Source organism: Oncorhynchus mykiss, chromosome 4 (assembly GCF_057628025.1).
Source record: "Oncorhynchus mykiss isolate SJ-2025 chromosome 4, ASM5762802v1, whole genome shotgun sequence".
NCBI lineage: Eukaryota > Metazoa > Chordata > Actinopteri > Salmoniformes > Salmonidae > Oncorhynchus > Oncorhynchus mykiss.
In genome coordinates, this window is record NC_143025.1 from 5597790 (window position 1) to 5616368 (window position 18579).

Here is an 18579-nt window from a genome sequence, read left to right on the forward strand (position 1 = left end):
CACAGCTGGATCGTCTCTCTTTCTCTTTGTCACCCCCCCCCCCCCCCCCCACCACCATCCTCTTACTCTCCTCTTCTCTATCCCCCTCTTTCTCTCGTCCGTCTCCCCCCCCCTCTTTCCCTCTGTTCGTCCTAAACAAGCCGTCCGTTTATGTCTGCCACACTATGTACATTGTTGTGGAGGACACAGGACAGAAAGAGAGAGATGGAGAGATGGAGAGAAAGAGGGGGAGATAGAAAGAGAGTGATGGAGAGAAAAAGGGGGAGATAGAAAGAGAGAGATGGAGAGAAAGAGGGGGAGATAGAAAGAGAGAGATGGAGAGAAAGAGGGGGAGATAGAAAGAGAGTGATGGAGAGAAAAAGGGGGAGATAGAAAGAGAGAGATGGAGAGAAAGAGGGGGAGATAGAAAGAGAGAGATGGAGAGAAAGAGGGGGAGATAGAAAGAGAGAGATGGAGAGAAAGAGGGGGAGAAAGAAAGAGAGAGACGGAGAGAAAGAGGGGGAGATAGAAAGAGAGAGATAGAGAGAAAAGAGGGGGAGATAGAAAGAGAGAGATGGAGAGAAAAGAGGGGGAGATAGAAAGAGAGAGATGGAGAGAAAGAGAGAGATGGCGAGAAAGAGAGAAAGAGAGAGAAAGAGAGAAAGAGAGAGACAGAGAGAAAGAGAGAGAAAGAGAGAAAGAGAGAGATGGAGAGACAGAGAGAAAGAGGGGGGAGATAGAAAGAGAGACAGAGAGAAAGAGAGAGAAAGAGAGAGAAAGAGAGAAAGAGAGAGACAGAGAGAAAGAGAGAGAAAGAGAGAGACAGAGAGAAAGAGAGAGAAAGAGAGAGAAAGAGAGAAAGAGAGAGACAGAGAGAAAGAGAGAGAAAGAGAGAAAGAGAGAGAAAGAGAGAGAAAGAGAGAGAAAGAGAGAGAAAGAGAGAAAGAGAGAGACAGAGAGAAAGAGAGAGAAAGAGAGAAAGAGAGAGAAAGAGAGAGAAAGAGGGGGGAGATAGAAAGAGAGAGTTTACCAATTAAAACTTCCAAAAGGACTAATTCAGGGGTGGAAAGGAGAAAATGAATAAATTAGTTTCGGGAGTTTCTGGTTTGTAAATCATATAAATAGAATTAGCTAAGTTGTAATAATTTTAGTAATAACTACATACGTTTAGTAATTCTATGGTGTAAATTGTTATATTTCATTACCCTTTCTCTCTCGAGAGAGCAAATGTGTTTCTTCACTTATTTACCCCATGCCACTGCCACATTCCACAAGATAACCCTCAGTGTGTGTGTGTGTGTGTGCGTGTGTGTGTGTGTGTGTGTGTGTTTTCGTATTTGTGAGTGTTGTGATAATTACAATGTCCGATTTAACGTGACCGGACCTGGGGTGTTTTTTTGCCCTGCACTTCCCCTTCCAGTCCACTAGATGGAGACATGTAACCACTGGTTATTTAGACAACACTGGTGAAGAAGGAGCAGCAACATTCAACATGGCGGCGAACAGAGCAGGTAGGATGCGTTGCTATAGCCACGGATGCATTACAAACCTAACTATGAATTTCAAATGTATTTCGGATGTAATAATTTTACAGTCCCATATTCTGATTAATTTACTGCTAGCACAGATGGTGTGTATTTATACGGTTGTGAGAAATGTACTGATATTTGCTCACAGAATTTCACACATTGTTTGATTTCCTTGCAGGCAAGTCTGCTGTTGTAGTATCCTTTTCAAAATAAAGTTAGCTAGCAATGAACATAGCAACACGTTTTTAAAAAAAGTGTCAAGGTGTTTCTTCCCTTGGAATTAAAAATGTATGGATATTTTAAAACGAATTGAACACACACACACACACACACACACACACACAATACAGATAATGAAATCCTCTCTTAACCGCCACCTCCAGCTGTCGTCTGTTCCTCTCCAGCTCCTGCTCTACCTGACAGCTCTTTACTATGTCTTCTACTTCCTCTCTACATTCTGCATGATCATCTACAAGAGTGAGGCACCTTCTGCATGCAGACTGTTGTTGTTGTTGTTGTTGTTGTTGTTGTTGTTGTTGTGAGAGAGAGAGAGAGAGAGAGAGAGAGAGAGTGACTAATCTGTATGCAGACTGTTGTTGTTGTTGTTGTTGTTGTTGTTGTTGTTGTTGTGTGTGAGAGAGAGAGAGAGAGAGAGAGAGACTAATCTGTATGCAGACTGTTGTTGTTGTTGTTGTGTGAGAGAGAGAGTGACTAATCTGTATGCAGACTGTTGTTGTTGTTGTTGTTGTTGTTGTGTGTGAGAGAGAGAGAGAGAGAGAGAGAGACTAATCTGTATGCAGACTGTTGTTGTTGTTGTTGTTGTTGTTGTGTGTGAGAGAGAGAGAGAGAGACTAATCTTCTGTTTGCAGACTGTTGTTGTTGTTGTTGTTGTTGTTGTTGTGTGTGAGAGAGAGAGAGAGAGAGACTAATCTTCTGTATGCAGACTGTTGTTGTTGTTGTTGTTGTTGTTGTTGTGTGTGAGAGAGAGAGAGAGAGAGACTAATCTTCTGTATGCAGACTGTTGTTGTTGTTGTTGTTGTTGTTGTGTGAGAGAGAGACTAATCTTCTGTATGCAGACTGTTGTTGTTGTTGTTGTTGTTGTTGTGTGAGAGAGAGACTCATCTTCTGTATGCAGACTGTTGTTGTTGTTGGTTTTGTTGTTGTTGTGTGAGAGAGAGACTAATCTTCTGTATGCAGACTGTTGTTGTTGTGGTTTTTGTTGTTGTTGTTGTTGTGTGTGTGTGTGTGTGTGAGAGAGAGAGAGAGGGAGAGACAGAGTGACTAATCTTCTGTATGCAGACTGTTGTTGTTGTTGTTGTTGTTGTTGTGTGAGAGAGAGACTAATCTTCTGTATGCAGACTGTTGTTGTTGTTGGTTTTGTTGTTGTTGTTGTTGTTGTATGAGAGAAAGAGACTAATCTTCTGCATGCAGACTGTTGTTGTTGTTGTTGTTGTGTGAGAGAGAGAGAGAGAGACTAATCTTCTGCATGCAGACTGCTGTTGTTGTTGTTGTTGTGTGAGAGAGAGAGAGAGAGACTAATCTTCTGCATGCAGACTGCTGTTGTTGTTGTTGTTGTTGTTGTGTGAGAGAGAGAGACTAATCTTCTGCATGCAGACTGCTGTTGTTGTTGTTGTTGTTGTGTGAGAGAGAGAGACTAATCTTCTGCATGCAGACTGCTGTTGTTGTTGTTGTTGTTGTGTGAGAGAGAGAGAGAGAGAGAGAGAGAGAGACTAATCTTCTGCATGCAGACTGCTGTTGTTGTTGTTGTTGTTGTGTGAGAGAGAGAGAGAGAGAGAGACTAATCTTCTGTATGCAGACTGTTGTTGTTGTTGTGTGAGAGAGAGACAGAGACTAATCTTCTGCATGCTGTTGTTGTTGTTGTGAGAGAGAGAGAGTGACTAATCTTCTGCATGCAGACTGCTGTTGTTGTTGTTGTTGTTGTTGTGTGAGAGAGAGACAGAGACTAATCTTCTGCATGCAGACTGCTGTTGTTGTTGTTGTGAGAGAGAGAAAGAGACTAATCTTCTGCATGCAGACTGCAGTTGTTGTTGTTGTTGTTGTTGTTGTGTGTGAGAGAGAGAGAGACTAATCTTCTGCATGCAGACTGTTGTTGTTGTTGTTGTTGTTGTTGTTGTGTGTGAGAGAGAGTGACTAATCTTCTGTATGCAGACTGTTGTTGTTGTTGTTGTTGTGAGAGAGAGTGACTAATCTTCTGTATGCACACTACACTGTTTTGTTACGTCATGTACTCTAGTAGAGTGTACCGACCGTTCTGATTCAGTTCAGAACATCTTTATTGTCCCTGTTTGTGTGCAGCATAAATACCTAGACAAAGAGACATTTGTTTGTAGGCCTGTTGCAAAAATGGTCCTGAGATAGGTCTGGTCTTGACTACGTCTCTGGTTTGCTGCCTGTCCTCTAGGTCGTGTGATGAGCTACCCTGATGACCTCCTAACCCAGGACATAGGTCTGCTCTTCTTCATGGCTTGTCTTGAGCTGTTCCGACTCTACTGTGGTGAGTTGTAAGTGGGGGTCTGACTCTACTGTGGTGAGTTGTAGTGGGGGTCTGACTCTACTGGGGTGAGTTGTAGTGGGGGTCTGACTCTACTGGGGTGAGTTGTAGTGGGGTTCCGACTCTACTGTGGTGAGTTGTAGTGGGGGTCTGACTCCACTGGGGTGAGTTGTAGTGGGGGTCTGACTCTGAGGTGAGTTGTAGTGGGGGTCTGACTCTACTGAGGTGAGTTGTAGTGGGGGTCTGACTCTACTGGGGTGAGTTGTAGTGGGGGTCTGACTCTACTGGGGTGAGTTGTAGTGGGGGTCTGACTCTACTGGGGTGAGTTGTAGTGGGGGTCTGACTCTACTGGGGTGAGTTGTAGTGGGGGTCTGACTCTACTGGGGTGAGTTGTAGTGGGGGTCTGACTCTACTGGGGTGAGGTGTAGTGGTGGTCTGACTCTACTGTGGTGAGTTGTAGTGGGGTTCTGACTCTACTGAGGTGAGTTGTAGTGGGGGTCTGACTCTGAGGTGAGTTGTAGTGGGGGTCTGACTCTACTGTGGTGAGTTGTAGTGGGGGTCTGACTCTACTGTGGTGAGTTGTAGTGGGGTTCTGACTCTACTGGGGTAAGTTGTAGTGGGGGTCTGACTCTGAGGTGAGTTGTAGTGGGGGTCTGACTCTACTATGGTGAGTTGTAGTGGGGGTTTGACTCTACTGTGGTGAGTTGTAGTGGGGGTCTGACTCTACTGTGGTGAATTGTAGTGGGGGTCTGACTGTACTGTGGTGAGTTGTAGTGGGCGTCTGACTCTACTGTGGTGAGTTGTAGTGGGGTTCTGACTCTACTGTGGTGAGTTGTAGTGGGGGTTTGACTCTACTGTGGTGAGTTGTAGTGGGGGTCTGACTCTACTGAGGTGAGTTGTAGTGGGGGTCTGACTACTGTGGTGAGTTGTAGTGGGGGTCTGACTATACTGGGGTGAGTTGTAGTGGGGGTCTGACTCTACTGTGGTGAGTTGTAGTGGGGGTCTGACTACTGTGGTGAGTTGTAGTGGGGGTCTGACTATACTGGGGTGAGTTGTAGTGGGGGTCTGACTATACTGTGGTGAGTTGTAGTGGGGGTCTGACTATACTGGGGTGAGTTGTAGTGGGGGTCTGACTCTACTGTGGTGAGTTGTAGTGGGGGTCTGACTCTACTTGGGTGAGTTGTAGTGGGGGTCTGACTCTACTGTGGTGAGTTGTAGTGGGGGTCTGACTCTACTGGGGTGAGTTGTAGTGGGGGTCTGACTCTACTGGGGTGAGTTGTAGTGGGGGTCTGACTCTACTGTGGTGAGTTGTAGTGGGGTCTGACTCTACTGGGGTGAGTTGTAGTGGGGGTCTGACTCTACTGGGGTGAGTTGTAGTGGGGGTCTGACTCTACTGGGGTGAGTTGTAGTGGGGGTCTGACGTTCAGGCATTCATCCTGAGCAGAAATATTTTTTCTCTCAGATTTTTCTGGAAATTCTCACATAATGACTTAATTGGAAGTAAGGATGTTTGAAATGCTTTTTACATTTATATCACAAAATTATTTTTTGAGAAAATCATGATTAAATTTGCAATTTTAGGCCCTTTATAGACCTGTACATGCCTCCTGCCAGATCCTATGATCTGTGAACCGTACATGAAACAGACAACATCTGGTCATTATTCTCCTTCTAGTGTTCTCTAACATGTGGAGTGTGTGTCTAGATTCGGAAATAGACGTTTTCACTTTCAATTATTCAACATAAAAAAATCTTAATGTTATTATCCTTTTTTAAAATAATAATATAATATAATATACTCTTCAAACGTCAAGTTTCTAGTGTGGTGGTCTCTGGTATATTTAATGATTTTCCCCATTCACTGTGTTGGTGAATCCATTTTCCCATTCACTGTGTTGGTGAATCCATTTTCCCATTCACTGTGTTGGTGAATCCATTTTCCCATTCACTGTGTTGGTGAATCCATTTTCCCATTCACTGTGTTGGTGAATCCATTTTCCCATTCACTGTGTTGGTGAATCCATTTTCCCATTCACTGTGTTGGTGAATCCATTTCCCCATTCACTGTGTTGGTGAATCCATTTTCCCATTCACTGTGTTGGTGAATCCATTTTCCCCATTCACTGTGTTGGTGAATCCATTTTCCCATTCACTGTGTTGGTGAATCCATTTTCCCATTCACTGTGTTGGTGAATCCATTTCCCCATTCACTGTGTTGGTGAATCCATTTTCCCATTCACTGTGTTGGTGAATCCATTTTCCCCATTCACTGTGTTGGTGAATCCATTTTCCCCATTCACTGTGTTGGTGAATCCATTTTCCCATTCACTGTGTTGGTGAATCCATTTTCCCCATTCACTGTGTTGGTGAATCCATTTTCCCATTCACTGTGTTGGTGAATCCATTTTCCCATTCACTGTGTTGGTGATTTCATTTTCCCATTCACTGTGTTGGTGAATCCATTTTCCCATTCACTGTGTTGGTGAATCCATTTTCCCATTCACTGTGTTGGTGAATCCATTTTCCCATTCACTGTGTTGGTGAATCCATTTCCCCATTCACTGTGTTGGTGAATCCATTTCCCCATTCACTGTGTTGGTGAATCCATTTCCCCATTCACTGTGTTGGTGAATCCATTTCCCCCATTCACTGTGTTGGTGAATCCATTTCCCCCATTCACTGTGTTGGTGAATCCATTTTCCCCATTCACTGTGTTGGTGAATCCATTTTCCCCATTCACTGTGTTGGTGAATCCATTTTCCCCATTCACTGTGTTGGTGAATCCATTTCCCCATTCACTGTGTTGGTGAATCCATTTCCCCATTCACTGTGTTGGTGAATCCATTTCCCCATTCACTGTGTTGGTGAATCCATTTTCCCATTCACGGTGTTAGTGATTTCATTTCCCCATTCACGGTGTTGGTGAATCCATTTCCCCATTCACTGTGTTGGTGAATCCATTTTCCCATTCACTGTGTTGGTGAATCCATTTTCCCCATTCACTGTGTTGGTGAATCCATTTTCCCATTCACTGTGTTGGTGAATCCATTTCCCCATTCACTGTGTTGGTGAATCCATTTTCCCATTCACTGTGTTGGTGAATCCATTTTCCCCATTCACTGTGTTGGTGAATCCATTTCCCCATTCACTGTGTTGGTGAATCCATTTCCCCATTCACTGTGTTGGTGAATCCATTTTCCCATTCACTGTGTTGGTGAATCCATTTTCCCATTCACTGTGTTGGTGAATCCATTTTCCCCATTCACTGTGTTGGTGAATCCATTTTCCCATTCACTGTGTTGGTGAATCCATTTTCCCATTCACTGTGTTGGTGAATCCATTTCCCCATTCACTGTGTTGGTGAATCCATTTTCCCATTCACTGTGTTGGTGAATCCATTTTCCCCATTCACTGTGTTGGTGAATCCATTTCCCCATTCACTGTGTTGGTGAATCCATTTCCCCATTCACTGTGTTGGTGAATCCATTTTCCCATTCACTGTGTTGGTGAATCCATTTTCCCATTCACTGTGTTGGTGAATCCATTTTCCCCATTCACTGTGTTGGTGAATCCATTTTCCCATTCACTGTGTTGGTGAATCCATTTTCCCATTCACTGTGTTGGTGAATCCATTTTCCCATTCACTGTGTTGGTGATTTCATTTTCCCATTCACTGTGTTGGTGAATCCATTTTCCCATTCACTGTGTTGGTGATTTCATTTCCCCATTCACTGTGTTGGTGAATCCATTTTCCCATTCACTGTGTTGGTGAATCCATTTTCCCATTCACTGTGTTGGTGAATCCATTTTCCCATTCACTGTGTTGGTGAATCCATTTTCCCCATTCACTGTGTTGGTGAATCCATTTTCCCATTCACGGTGTTAGTGATTTCATTTCCCCATTCACTGTGTTGGTGAATCCATTTTCCCATTCACTGTGTTGGTGATTTCATTTCCCCATTCACTGTGTTGGTGAATCCATTTTCCCATTCACTGTGTTGGTGAATCCATTTTCCCCATTCACTGTGTTGGTGAATCCATTTTCCCCATTCACTGTGTTGGTGAATCCATTTTCCCATTCACTGTGTTGGTGAATCCATTTTCCCATTCACTGTGTTGGTGAATCCATTTTCCCATTCACTGTGTTGGTGAATCCATTTTCCCATTCACTGTGTTGGTGAATCCATTTTCCCATTCACTGTGTTGGTGAATCCATTTTCCCATTCACTGTGTTGGTGATTTCATTTTCCCATTCACTGTGTTGGTGAATCCATTTTCCCATTCACTGTGTTGGTGAATCCATTTTCCCATTCACTGTGTTGGTGATTCCATTTTCCCATTCACTGTGTTGGTGATTCCATTTTCCCATTCACGGTGTTAGTGATTTCATTTCCCCATTCACTGTGTTGGTGAATCCATTTTCCCATTCACTGTGTTGGTGAATCCATTTTCCCATTCACTGTGTTGGTGAATCCATTTTCCCATTCACTGTGTTGGTGAATCCATTTTCCCATTCACTGTGTTGGTGATTCCATTTTCCCATTCACTGTGTTGGTGAATCCATTTTCCCATTCACTGTGTTGGTGAATCCATTTTCCCATTCACTGTGTTGGTGAATCCATTTTCCCCATTCACTGTGTTGGTGAATCCATTTTCCCATTCACTGTGTTGGTGAATCCATTTTCCCATTCACTGTGTTGGTGAATCCATTTTCCCATTCACTGTGTTGGTGAATCCATTTTCCCCATTCACTGTGTTGGTGAATCCATTTTCCCATTCACTGTGTTGGTGAATCCATTTTCCCATTCACTGTGTTGGTGAATCCATTTTCCCATTCACTGTGTTGGTGATTTCATTTCCCCATTCACTGTGTTGGTGAATCCATTTCCCCATTCACTGTGTTGGTGAATCCATTTTCCCCATTCACTGTGTTGGTGAATCCATTTTCCCATTCACTGTGTTGGTGAATCCATTTTCCCATTCACTGTGTTGGTGAATCCATTTTCCCATTCACTGTGTTGGTGATTCCATTTTCCCATTCACTGTGTTGGTGAATCCATTTTCCCCATTCACTGTGTTGGTGATTTCATTTCCCCATTCACTGTGTTGGTGAATCCATTTTCCCATTCACTGTGTTGGTGATTTCATTTCCCCATTCACTGTGTTGGTGAATCCATTTTCCCATTCACTGTGTTGGTGAATCCATTTTCCCATTCACTGTGTTGGTGAATACATTTTCCCATTCACTGTGTTGGTGAATCCATTTTCCCATTCACTGTGTTGGTGATTCCATTTTCCCATTCACTGTGTTGGTGAATCCATTTTCCCCATTCACTGTGTTGGTGAATCCATTTTCCCCATTCACTGTGTTGGTGAATCCATTTTTCCATTCACTGTGTTAGTGATTTCATTTCCCCATTCACTGTGTTGGTGAATCCATTTTCCCATTTACTGTGTTAGTGATTTCATTTCCCCATTCACTGTGTTGGTGAATCCATTTTCCCCATTCACTGTGTTGGTGAATCCATTTTCCCATTCACTGTGTTAGTGATTTCATTTCCCCATTCACTGTGTTGGTGAATCCATTTTCCCCATTCACTGTGTTGGTGAATCCATTTTCCCCATTCACGGTGTTGGTGAATCCATTTTCCCATTCACTGTGTTGGTGAATCCATTTTCCCATTCACGGTGTTGGTGAATCCATTTTCCCATTCACGGTGTTAGTGATTTCATTTCCCCATTCACTGTGTTGGTGAATCCATTTTCCCCATTCACTGTGTTGGTGAATCCATTTTCCCCATTCACTGTGTTGGTGAATCCATTTTCCCATTCCCGGTGTTGGTGAATCCATTTTCCCATTCACGGTGTTAGTGATTTCATTTCCCCATTCACTGTGTTGGTGAATCCATTTTCCCCATTCACTGTGTTGGTGAATCCATTTTCCCATTCACGGTGTTAGTGATTTCATTTCCCCATTCACTGTGTTGGTGAATCCATTTTCCCATTCACGGTGTTAGTGATTTCATTTCCCCATTCACGGTGTTGGTGAATCCATTTTCCCATTCACTGTGTTAGTGATTTCATTTCCCCATTCACTGTGTTGGTGAATCCATTTTCCCCATTCACTGTGTTGGTGAATCCATTTTCCCCATTCACGGTGTTGGTGAATCCATTTTCCCCATTCACTGTGTTGGTGAATCCATTTCCCCATTCACTGTGTTGGTGAATCCATTTTCCCATTCACTGTGTTGGTGAATCCATTTTCCCCATTCACGGTGTTGGTGCATTCCTTCAGAATTAGCATAGAGCTCACTCTGGAAATATGTGTTCAAATTAACAAAATTCAAAAGGGTCATTTTGAGATATGAATATAGTATTATATAAATTAATACATCGTGAATTTCTTTATTTTGTTATCTAGATATACTCCACATGTTACAGAACACTATAAGGAGTATAATGATGACACTGAGATGTTGTCTGTTTCATGTACGTTTCACAGGTCATGTAGTCTGCCAGTATAATGACACTAACGCAGAACCCAGACCGGCTGCGCGCGTGCGCCATCGTGCGCCATCGTTCGCCATCGTGCGCCAGCGTGCGCCATCGTTCGCCATCGTGCGCCATCGTGCGCCATCGTGCGCCATCGTGCGCCATCATGCGCCATCGTGCGCCATCATGCATACATTTATTTTGTCCCCCCCAAACCAAATGCGATCACGACACGCAGGTTAAAATATCAAAACAAACTCTGAACTAATGACATTAATTTGGGGACAGGTCGAAAAGCATTAAACATGTATGGCTATTTAGCTAGCTCTATTTAGCTAGGTCCTCTACTCCGAAAATTAATCCACACATAAAACGGCCAAACCAAATCATTTCTAGTCATCTCTTCTCCTTCCAGGCTTTTTCATCTTTGAACTTATATGGTGATTGGCATCTACACTTTTACCACGAGAACCAGCAAAACATTTCTTCCTTCAATCACCCACGTGGGTATAACCAATGAGGAGATGGCACGTGGGTTCCTGCTTCTATAAACCAATGAGGAGATGGCACGTGGGTACCTGCTTCTATAAACCAATGAGGAGATGGCACGGTGGGTTCCTGCTTCTATAAACCAATGAGGAGATGGCACGGTGGGTTCCTGCTTCTATAAACCAATGAGGAGATGGCACGGTGGATTCCTGCTTCTATAAACCAATGAGGAGATGGGAGAGGCAGAACTTTCAGCCCGATCTGCGTCAGAAATAGAAAGGAGTTATATTGTAGCCCTTGGCAACGCAGACGCTCGTTGGCCCGTGCGAGCAGTGTGGGTGCAATAATTGAATAACATGGATTTCTAAATTTATTTTGTGACGCTCGCGCACGTGATGTGCCCGGTCTGGTCAGCATGTCACATTAGAGAACACTATAAGGAGAATAATGACTAGATGTTGTCTGTATTCATGTACGGTTCACAGATCATAGAGTCTTACGGGAGGCATGTACAAGTCTATGAAGGGCCTAAAATGGACACTTTCATCGTGATTCTTGTAACAAATGTACAAATAATTTCAAACATCCTTCCTCTCAACGAAGTTCCTATGTGAGAATTGACAGAAAAATCTGAGATACCCAAAATATTTTTGGGGGAGGAGATTCTGGACCGGAAAGGACCCTGTGCTATGTCCCCCCCCCCCCCCCCCTTCCCCACCCACCTCCTTCCAGGTGTGAGGGGTAACCTGCAGGAGACGGAGGGTTATATGTGGGCTAACCTGGCCATGACGGTGGCTACGGCCCTGTTGTCCGTCTACTTCCTGGTATGGCAGCTGTACGTGATGCATGCTGACGTCATCATCAACGCCATACTGCTCAGTGTTTACGGACTGGGAGGGGTCCTAGGTCTGGCCACACTGGCTAGATTCACCAGGTTAGTTATCTATTTGCCGTGTCCACAATACTCACGTAGCTATCTATTGATATGATTCATATTTATTCAATTCGTTTTGTTTTTGTGATTTAATAATTAAAGGGGATACTTTGGGATTTTGGTATTGAGGCCCTTTTAATATGGCCTCCTGAGTGGCGCAGCGGTCTAAGGCACTGTATCTCAGTGCTAGAGGCGTCACTACAGACCTTGGTTCGATTCCAGGGTGTATCACAACCGGCCGTGATTGGGAGTCCCATAGGGCGGTGCACAATTGGCCCAGCGTTGTCCGGGTTAGGGTTTGGCCGCTGTAGGCCCTCATTGTAAATAAGAATTTGTTCTTAACTGACTTTCCTAGTTAAATAAAGGTTAAATAAAAAGTCTATAGGTATCTATTAGCCACAGATACCCAATGACTCTCCGTCTATGGGTGTCTATTAGCATGCTAGCAGATACTCATACACTTCCAGTCATTGCGCTAACGCTAGTTAGCATTGGCTACCTCTTAACTTCCTTCATACTGGACGCAGAGACATTATCATGGTATCCAGGAGTTCATCATCCCTTTAATGATTTTGTTGCCATTTTATCTTGGCCTATTTAAAGTAGGCTAATAGGCCTCTCCCACCAGTCACCAAGTGTTGTGAATGGCCTGCCTGCACTGAGCGTCGCTCCCTTTTGTCTGCTCCATTGTCCATGAATGAAATAAGCTCCCGTGGTTCTTCAGAGACTTTGTGAATTATTGATCCATGGTTTTTATTCATTCCAAGTGTCACTGTATACCGCCTTCTAGTGCTGTGACGTCAGGGCCAGAGCTCGCGTTTTCCTTTCAAAGACAGGAAGAGATTGTGGGTAAAATATCTGACCGACCACTTCTACCGAAGAGATTGGTAATGGGTTAAGTCTGAACGTTCCACACTGAACAAGGATTTAAAGAAGGTTTTCACTTTCCAATGACTGTGAAATGTCGTTTCTCAGTTGTTGTTTTGTTTTTTTAACCCTACTTTAGTTGAAAACAGTTATTGTAAGTCCCTCTGGATAATTCCGCTGATATGTAGCCTAATGTCTGCGCTCATTTCTGTCTTTCAGTGTCTACTCCTGACCCCATCAATTATAGCTGCACTGACAGCACCTCCAGAATCTCCTTCCACTCCTTCACTACCAAACCTTCACTACCACTCCTTCACTACCACTCCTTCACTACCACTCCTTCACTACCACTCCTTCACTACCACTCCTTCACTACCACTCCTTCACTACCACTCCTTCACTACCACTCCTTCACTACCAAACCTTCACTACCACTCCTTCACTACCAAACCTTCACTACCACTCCTTCACTACCACTCCTTCACTACCACTCCTTCACTACCACTCCTTCACTACCAAACCTTCACTACCACTCCTTCACTACCACTCCTTCACTACCAAACCTTCACTACCACTCATTCACTACCACTCCTTCACTACCAAACCTTCACTACCACTCCTTCACTACCACTCCTTCACTACCACTCCTTCACTACCACTCCTTCACTACCAAACCTTCACTACCAAACCTTCACTACCAAACCTTCACTACCACTCCTTCACTACCAAACCTTCACTACCACTCCTTCACTACCACTCCTTCACTACCAAACCTTCACTACCACTCCTTCACTACCACTCCTTCACTACCACTCCTTCACTACCAAACCTTCTACCAAACCTTCACTACCACTCCTTCACTACCAAACATTCACTACCACTCCTTCACTACCACTCCTTCACTACCAAACCTTCACTACCACTCCTTCACTACCAAACCTTCACTACCACTCCTTCACTACCACTCCTTCACTACCACTCCTTCACTACCACTCCTTCACTACCAAACATTCACTACCACTCCTTCACTACCACTCCTTCACTACCAAACTTTCACTACCACTCCTTCACTACCACTCCTTCACTACCACTCCTTCACTACCAAACCTTCACTACTACTCCTTCACTACCACTCCTTCACTACCAAACCTTCACTACCACTCATTCACTACCACTCCTTCACTACCACTCCTTCACTACCACTCCTTCACTACCACTCCTTCACTACCAAACCTTCACTACCACTCCTTCACTACCACTCCTTCACTACCAAACCTTCACTACCACTCATTCACTACCACTCCTTCACTACCAAACCTTCACTACCACTCCTTCACTACCACTCCTTCACTACCACTCCTTCACTACCACTCCTTCACTACCAAACCTTCACTACCAAACCTTCACTACCAAACCTTCACTACCACTCCTTCACTACCAAACCTTCACTACCACTCCTTCACTACCACTCCTTCACTACCAAACCTTCACTACCACTCCTTCACTACCACTCCTTCACTACCACTCCTTCACTACCACTCCTTCACTACCAAACCTTCACTACCAAACCTTCACTACCAAACCTTCACTACCAAACCTTCACTACCAAACCTTCACTACCACTCCTTCACTACCACTCCTTCACTACCAAACATTCACTACCAAACCTTCACTACCAAACCTTCACTACCACTCCTTCACTACCACTCCTTCACTACCACTCCTTCACTACCAAACCTTCACTACCAAACTTTCACTACCAAACCTTCACTACCACTCCTTCACTACCAAACCTTCACTACCACTCCTTCACTACCAAACCTTCACAACCAAACCCTCTGCTGCAACATTGGAGATGTCTGAGCATCAATGTGTGTGTTTGGTGCATTCAGAATGCTAGTGGTATCCTGTCCCGGAGCTCTACGGACAATTCCTTTGACCTCATGGCTTGGTCTTTGCTCTGTCAACTGTAGGACCTTATATATAGACAGGTGTGTTTCCAAATCATGTCCAATCAATTGAATTTACCACAGTTGGACTCCAATCAAGTTGTAGAAACATCTCAGGGATGATCAATGGAAACAGGATGCAACCTGAGGTCAATGTTGAGTCTCATAGCAAAGGGTCTGAATACTTATGTAAATAAGGTATTTCTGTTTTGCTTTAAAAAATAAAATACAATTTATTTGCCAAACATTTCTAAAAAAATTTTTTTTAAAAAAGTGTTTTTTTGCTCTGTCATTATTGGGTAATTGTGTGTAGATTGATGAGAGAGAGAAAAAAAGTTAAATAACTAAACTGTGGAAAAAGTAGAGGGGTCTGAATACTTTCCCGAGCGCGCTGTACCTCACATCTATAGGCTACATTGAAATGGACATGCAAACAACAGCCTATATAGAAGATGGACCTCCAGTGTCCGTCTAAGTGGTACGTTTGTAATCATTCAGCCGATCCTAAATCCCTCCCAACCCCTTCCCCTAGGCCCTAGCTCTTCAATGTTAACCCCCTGATTGCTGTGTAGTGGATATTCCCACATATTGGTAATATTATGCAAACACCCGAGGGATAGGGCCTAGGGGGAGAGGTAGGGAGTGAATTGAGACCGATGTTCTGTATAGGATAGACACCGGTTAGTCCTCTCACTCAAACCCTTTGTCTTTGTTCCCGTCTTATGTTGTATCTACCCCACATTTCCCAGGAATAATCTGATCATGTTACTGAATGTATCCAGAGTATTTTCACATGTCCTCATCAACAAATGCTGTGAAAAGTACAGTCAATGTAAGATACACATCAAATCAACAGTGTTAATGTGTTTGGATTCAGTCTTGTGTCAGGTGAACTGTTGTGTCCTCACCTTCGGTATAATCATTTGATTATCTCTAAACTGTTCCCTTTGAATTGCTACCATCGTTATGCAAATACTTGTCATGTTTCTTCTGTAAAATACGTATCAATGTGGCCCTATCCATATAGGACAATTCCCACGAGGGCTAATTAGTCTGTGAACCCTCATACATTAAGAACAAATAACCTTTTTTTCTGACTGTTTTTCATGTTATTTGGTTAGTTCTCTCTTAAAGAGCTGAGGTCTATGGTGATAGGTGGGATGGGCTGAGAGAGGTGGGATTAAAGAGCTGAGGTCTATGGTGATAGGTGGGATGGGCTGAGAGAGGTGGGATTAAAGAGCTGAGGTCTATGGTGATAGGTGGGATGGGCTGAGAGAGGTGGGATTAAAGAGCTGAGGTCTATGGTGATAGGTGGGATGGGCTGAGAGAGGTGGGATTAAAGAGCTGAGGTCTATGGTGAAAGGTGGGATGGGCTGAGAGTGGCTGAGGGGTGGGATTAAAGAGCTGAGGTCTATGGTGATAGGTGGGATGGGCTGAGAGAGGTGGGATTAAAGAGCTGAGGTCTATGGTGAAAGGTGGGATGGGCTGAGAGTGGCTGAGGGGTGGGATTAAAGAGCTGAGGTCTATGGTGATAGGTGGGATGGGCTGAGAGAGGTGGGATTAAAGAGCTGAGGTCTATGGTGAAAGGTGGGATGGGCTGAGAGTGGCTGAGGGGTGGGATTAAAGAGCTGAGGTCTATGGTGATAGGTGGGATGGGCTGAGAGCGGCTGAGGGGTGGGATTAAAGAGCTGAGGTCTATGGTGATAGGTGGGATGGGCTGAGAGAGGTGGGATTAAAGAGCTGAGGTCTATGGTGATAGGTGGGATGGGCTGAGAGAGGTGGGATTAAAGAGCTGAGGTCTATGGTGATAGGTGGGATGGGCTGAGAGAGGTGGGATTAAAGAGCTGAGGTCTATGGTGATAGGTGGGATGGGCTGAGAGAGGTGGGATTAAAGAGCTGAGGTCTATGGTGAAAGGTGGGATGGGCTGAGAGTGGCTGAGGGGTGGGATTAAAGAGCTGAGGTCTATGGTGATAGGTGGGATGGGCTGAGAGAGGTGGGATTAAAGAGCTGAGGTCTATGGTGAAAGGTGGGATGGGCTGAGAGTGGCTGAGGGGTGGGATTAAAGAGCTGAGGTCTATGGTGATAGGTGGGATGGGCTGAGAGAGGTGGGATTAAAGAGCTGAGGTCTATGGTGAAAGGTGGGATGGGCTGAGAGTGGCTGAGGGGTGGGATTAAAGAGCTGAGGTCTATGGTGATAGGTGGGATGGGCTGAGAGCGGCTGAGGGGTGGGATTAAAGAGCTGAGGTCTATGGTGATAGGTGGGATGGGCTGAGAGAGGTGGGATTAAAGAGCTGAGGTCTATGGTGATAGGTGGGATGGGCTGAGAGAGGCTGAGGGGTGGGATTAAAGAGCTGATGTTTGGTAATGTATGTTATGTGTTATGTGACTGCTTTATACAAAATATGTCAAATATTAAATATTTATATTAATATTAAAAGGTAAATGTAAAATATCTGTACAGTACCAGTCTACTCAATCCAGGGGTTTTCTTAATGTTGTACTATTTTATACACTGTATAATAATAGTGAAGACATTAAAACTATGTTGGGAGGCCCACTTTTTTGTTTTTCTTTTCCTGTTGATACTGAATGTGTTATTTATTATTCAACTGTATTTCTTAACAGTTTTTTCTTTTCTAAGGGTACAGGTTTTTTATTCACTTACAATTTGACATGGATAATGAACCTGTAACCCAAAAATTATAAAACAAATGAAGGATTTAGCCGACTGGCACCCGGGCTAGCAGGACAACCTCTCACCTATAAAAGATTGTTACTTAAGATATTGTTTATAGTTTACAGTTTTTTAATTCAGTCATGCTTCTTTGTATTACCCCCTTATGGAAATAAGGCCCCTTCATTACAGACGTAGGCTCAACTGGTTTCCATTTAGAGACTGAAACCGCGACGTGAAATGGAACAACCGAGTTTGGATTCAGGCTAGTAATTTTTGCTCTGTTGTGACAGAAATCTATACGTCTTCAACAAGGTCATTTGTAAAAAGGACACAGAGATAGGGCCTACCTGAACAACGAGCAAGCAATCATTGTTACCTGTCTGTGTCATCGAAACCAGGGCAATGTTCCACACTGTTGCTCCTCTTTCTTTCTGCCAGCTACTTAAAGCTGTTCTCGCCTCTCATACACTTGGAGACAAAATATTGACTTTACATTGCAGCCAGTAAATGTTAAAATAATATATTAATTAGGAAGAAAATCAAACTACAAATGCATCGATACTGGAGTGTTTTTGGTCTACATTTATTTTTTGAAATGTGTCCTATTTAATGCAACTTGCAAGGCCCTCATGCACTGTGTTGACATTATGGATTTTCCCCACTCATATTTATATAAAAAAAAAGTTGCCCAGAAAGAATGTTGATGTTATGATCTGACCATGTACAGAGCACCATTTCCAAATCAAACAGCACAACCTTCATAGCTTGGTGTTAGCAGATTGTCTATTATATTGACAAGATATTCGAGTGACCGCTCTAACAATGGAAATTACATGTCCTCAAAGATGGAAGGCAGGCAGGAGGAGGCGAGATCAGCTGTGACCATTCTATCCAATGAGAGGGCTGATATGTATGTCAACAAGGCACACCTGTTAATTGAAACAATCAATCAATCAAATGTATTTATAAAGCCCTTCTTACATCAGCTGATGTCACAAAGTGCTGTACAGAAACCCACCCTAAAACCCCCAAACAGCAATAAAGGCAGGTGAAGAAACACAGTGGCTAGGAAAAACTCCCTAGAAAGGCCAAAACCTAGGAAGAAACCTAGAGAGGAACCAGGCTGTGAGGGGTGGCCAGTCCTCTTCTG

General features: G+C 43.8%; 1 protein-coding gene across 1 annotated transcript; it reads left to right on the plus strand.

Moving 5' to 3' along the window:
- The first annotated feature begins 1380 nt into the window (after positions 1-1380).
- LOC110520937 (transmembrane protein 80) lies at positions 1381-17300 on the plus strand. Its single transcript, XM_090230938.1, has 6 exons — positions 1381-1490; positions 1687-1703; positions 1892-1985; positions 3931-4023; positions 11734-11935; positions 13022-17300. The coding sequence occupies exons 1-6, from the start codon at positions 1472-1474 to the stop codon at positions 13032-13034; spliced, it is 438 nt and encodes a 145-aa protein (XP_090087064.1). The 5' UTR covers positions 1381-1471; the 3' UTR covers positions 13035-17300.
- Positions 17301-18579: the final 1279 nt, after the last annotated feature.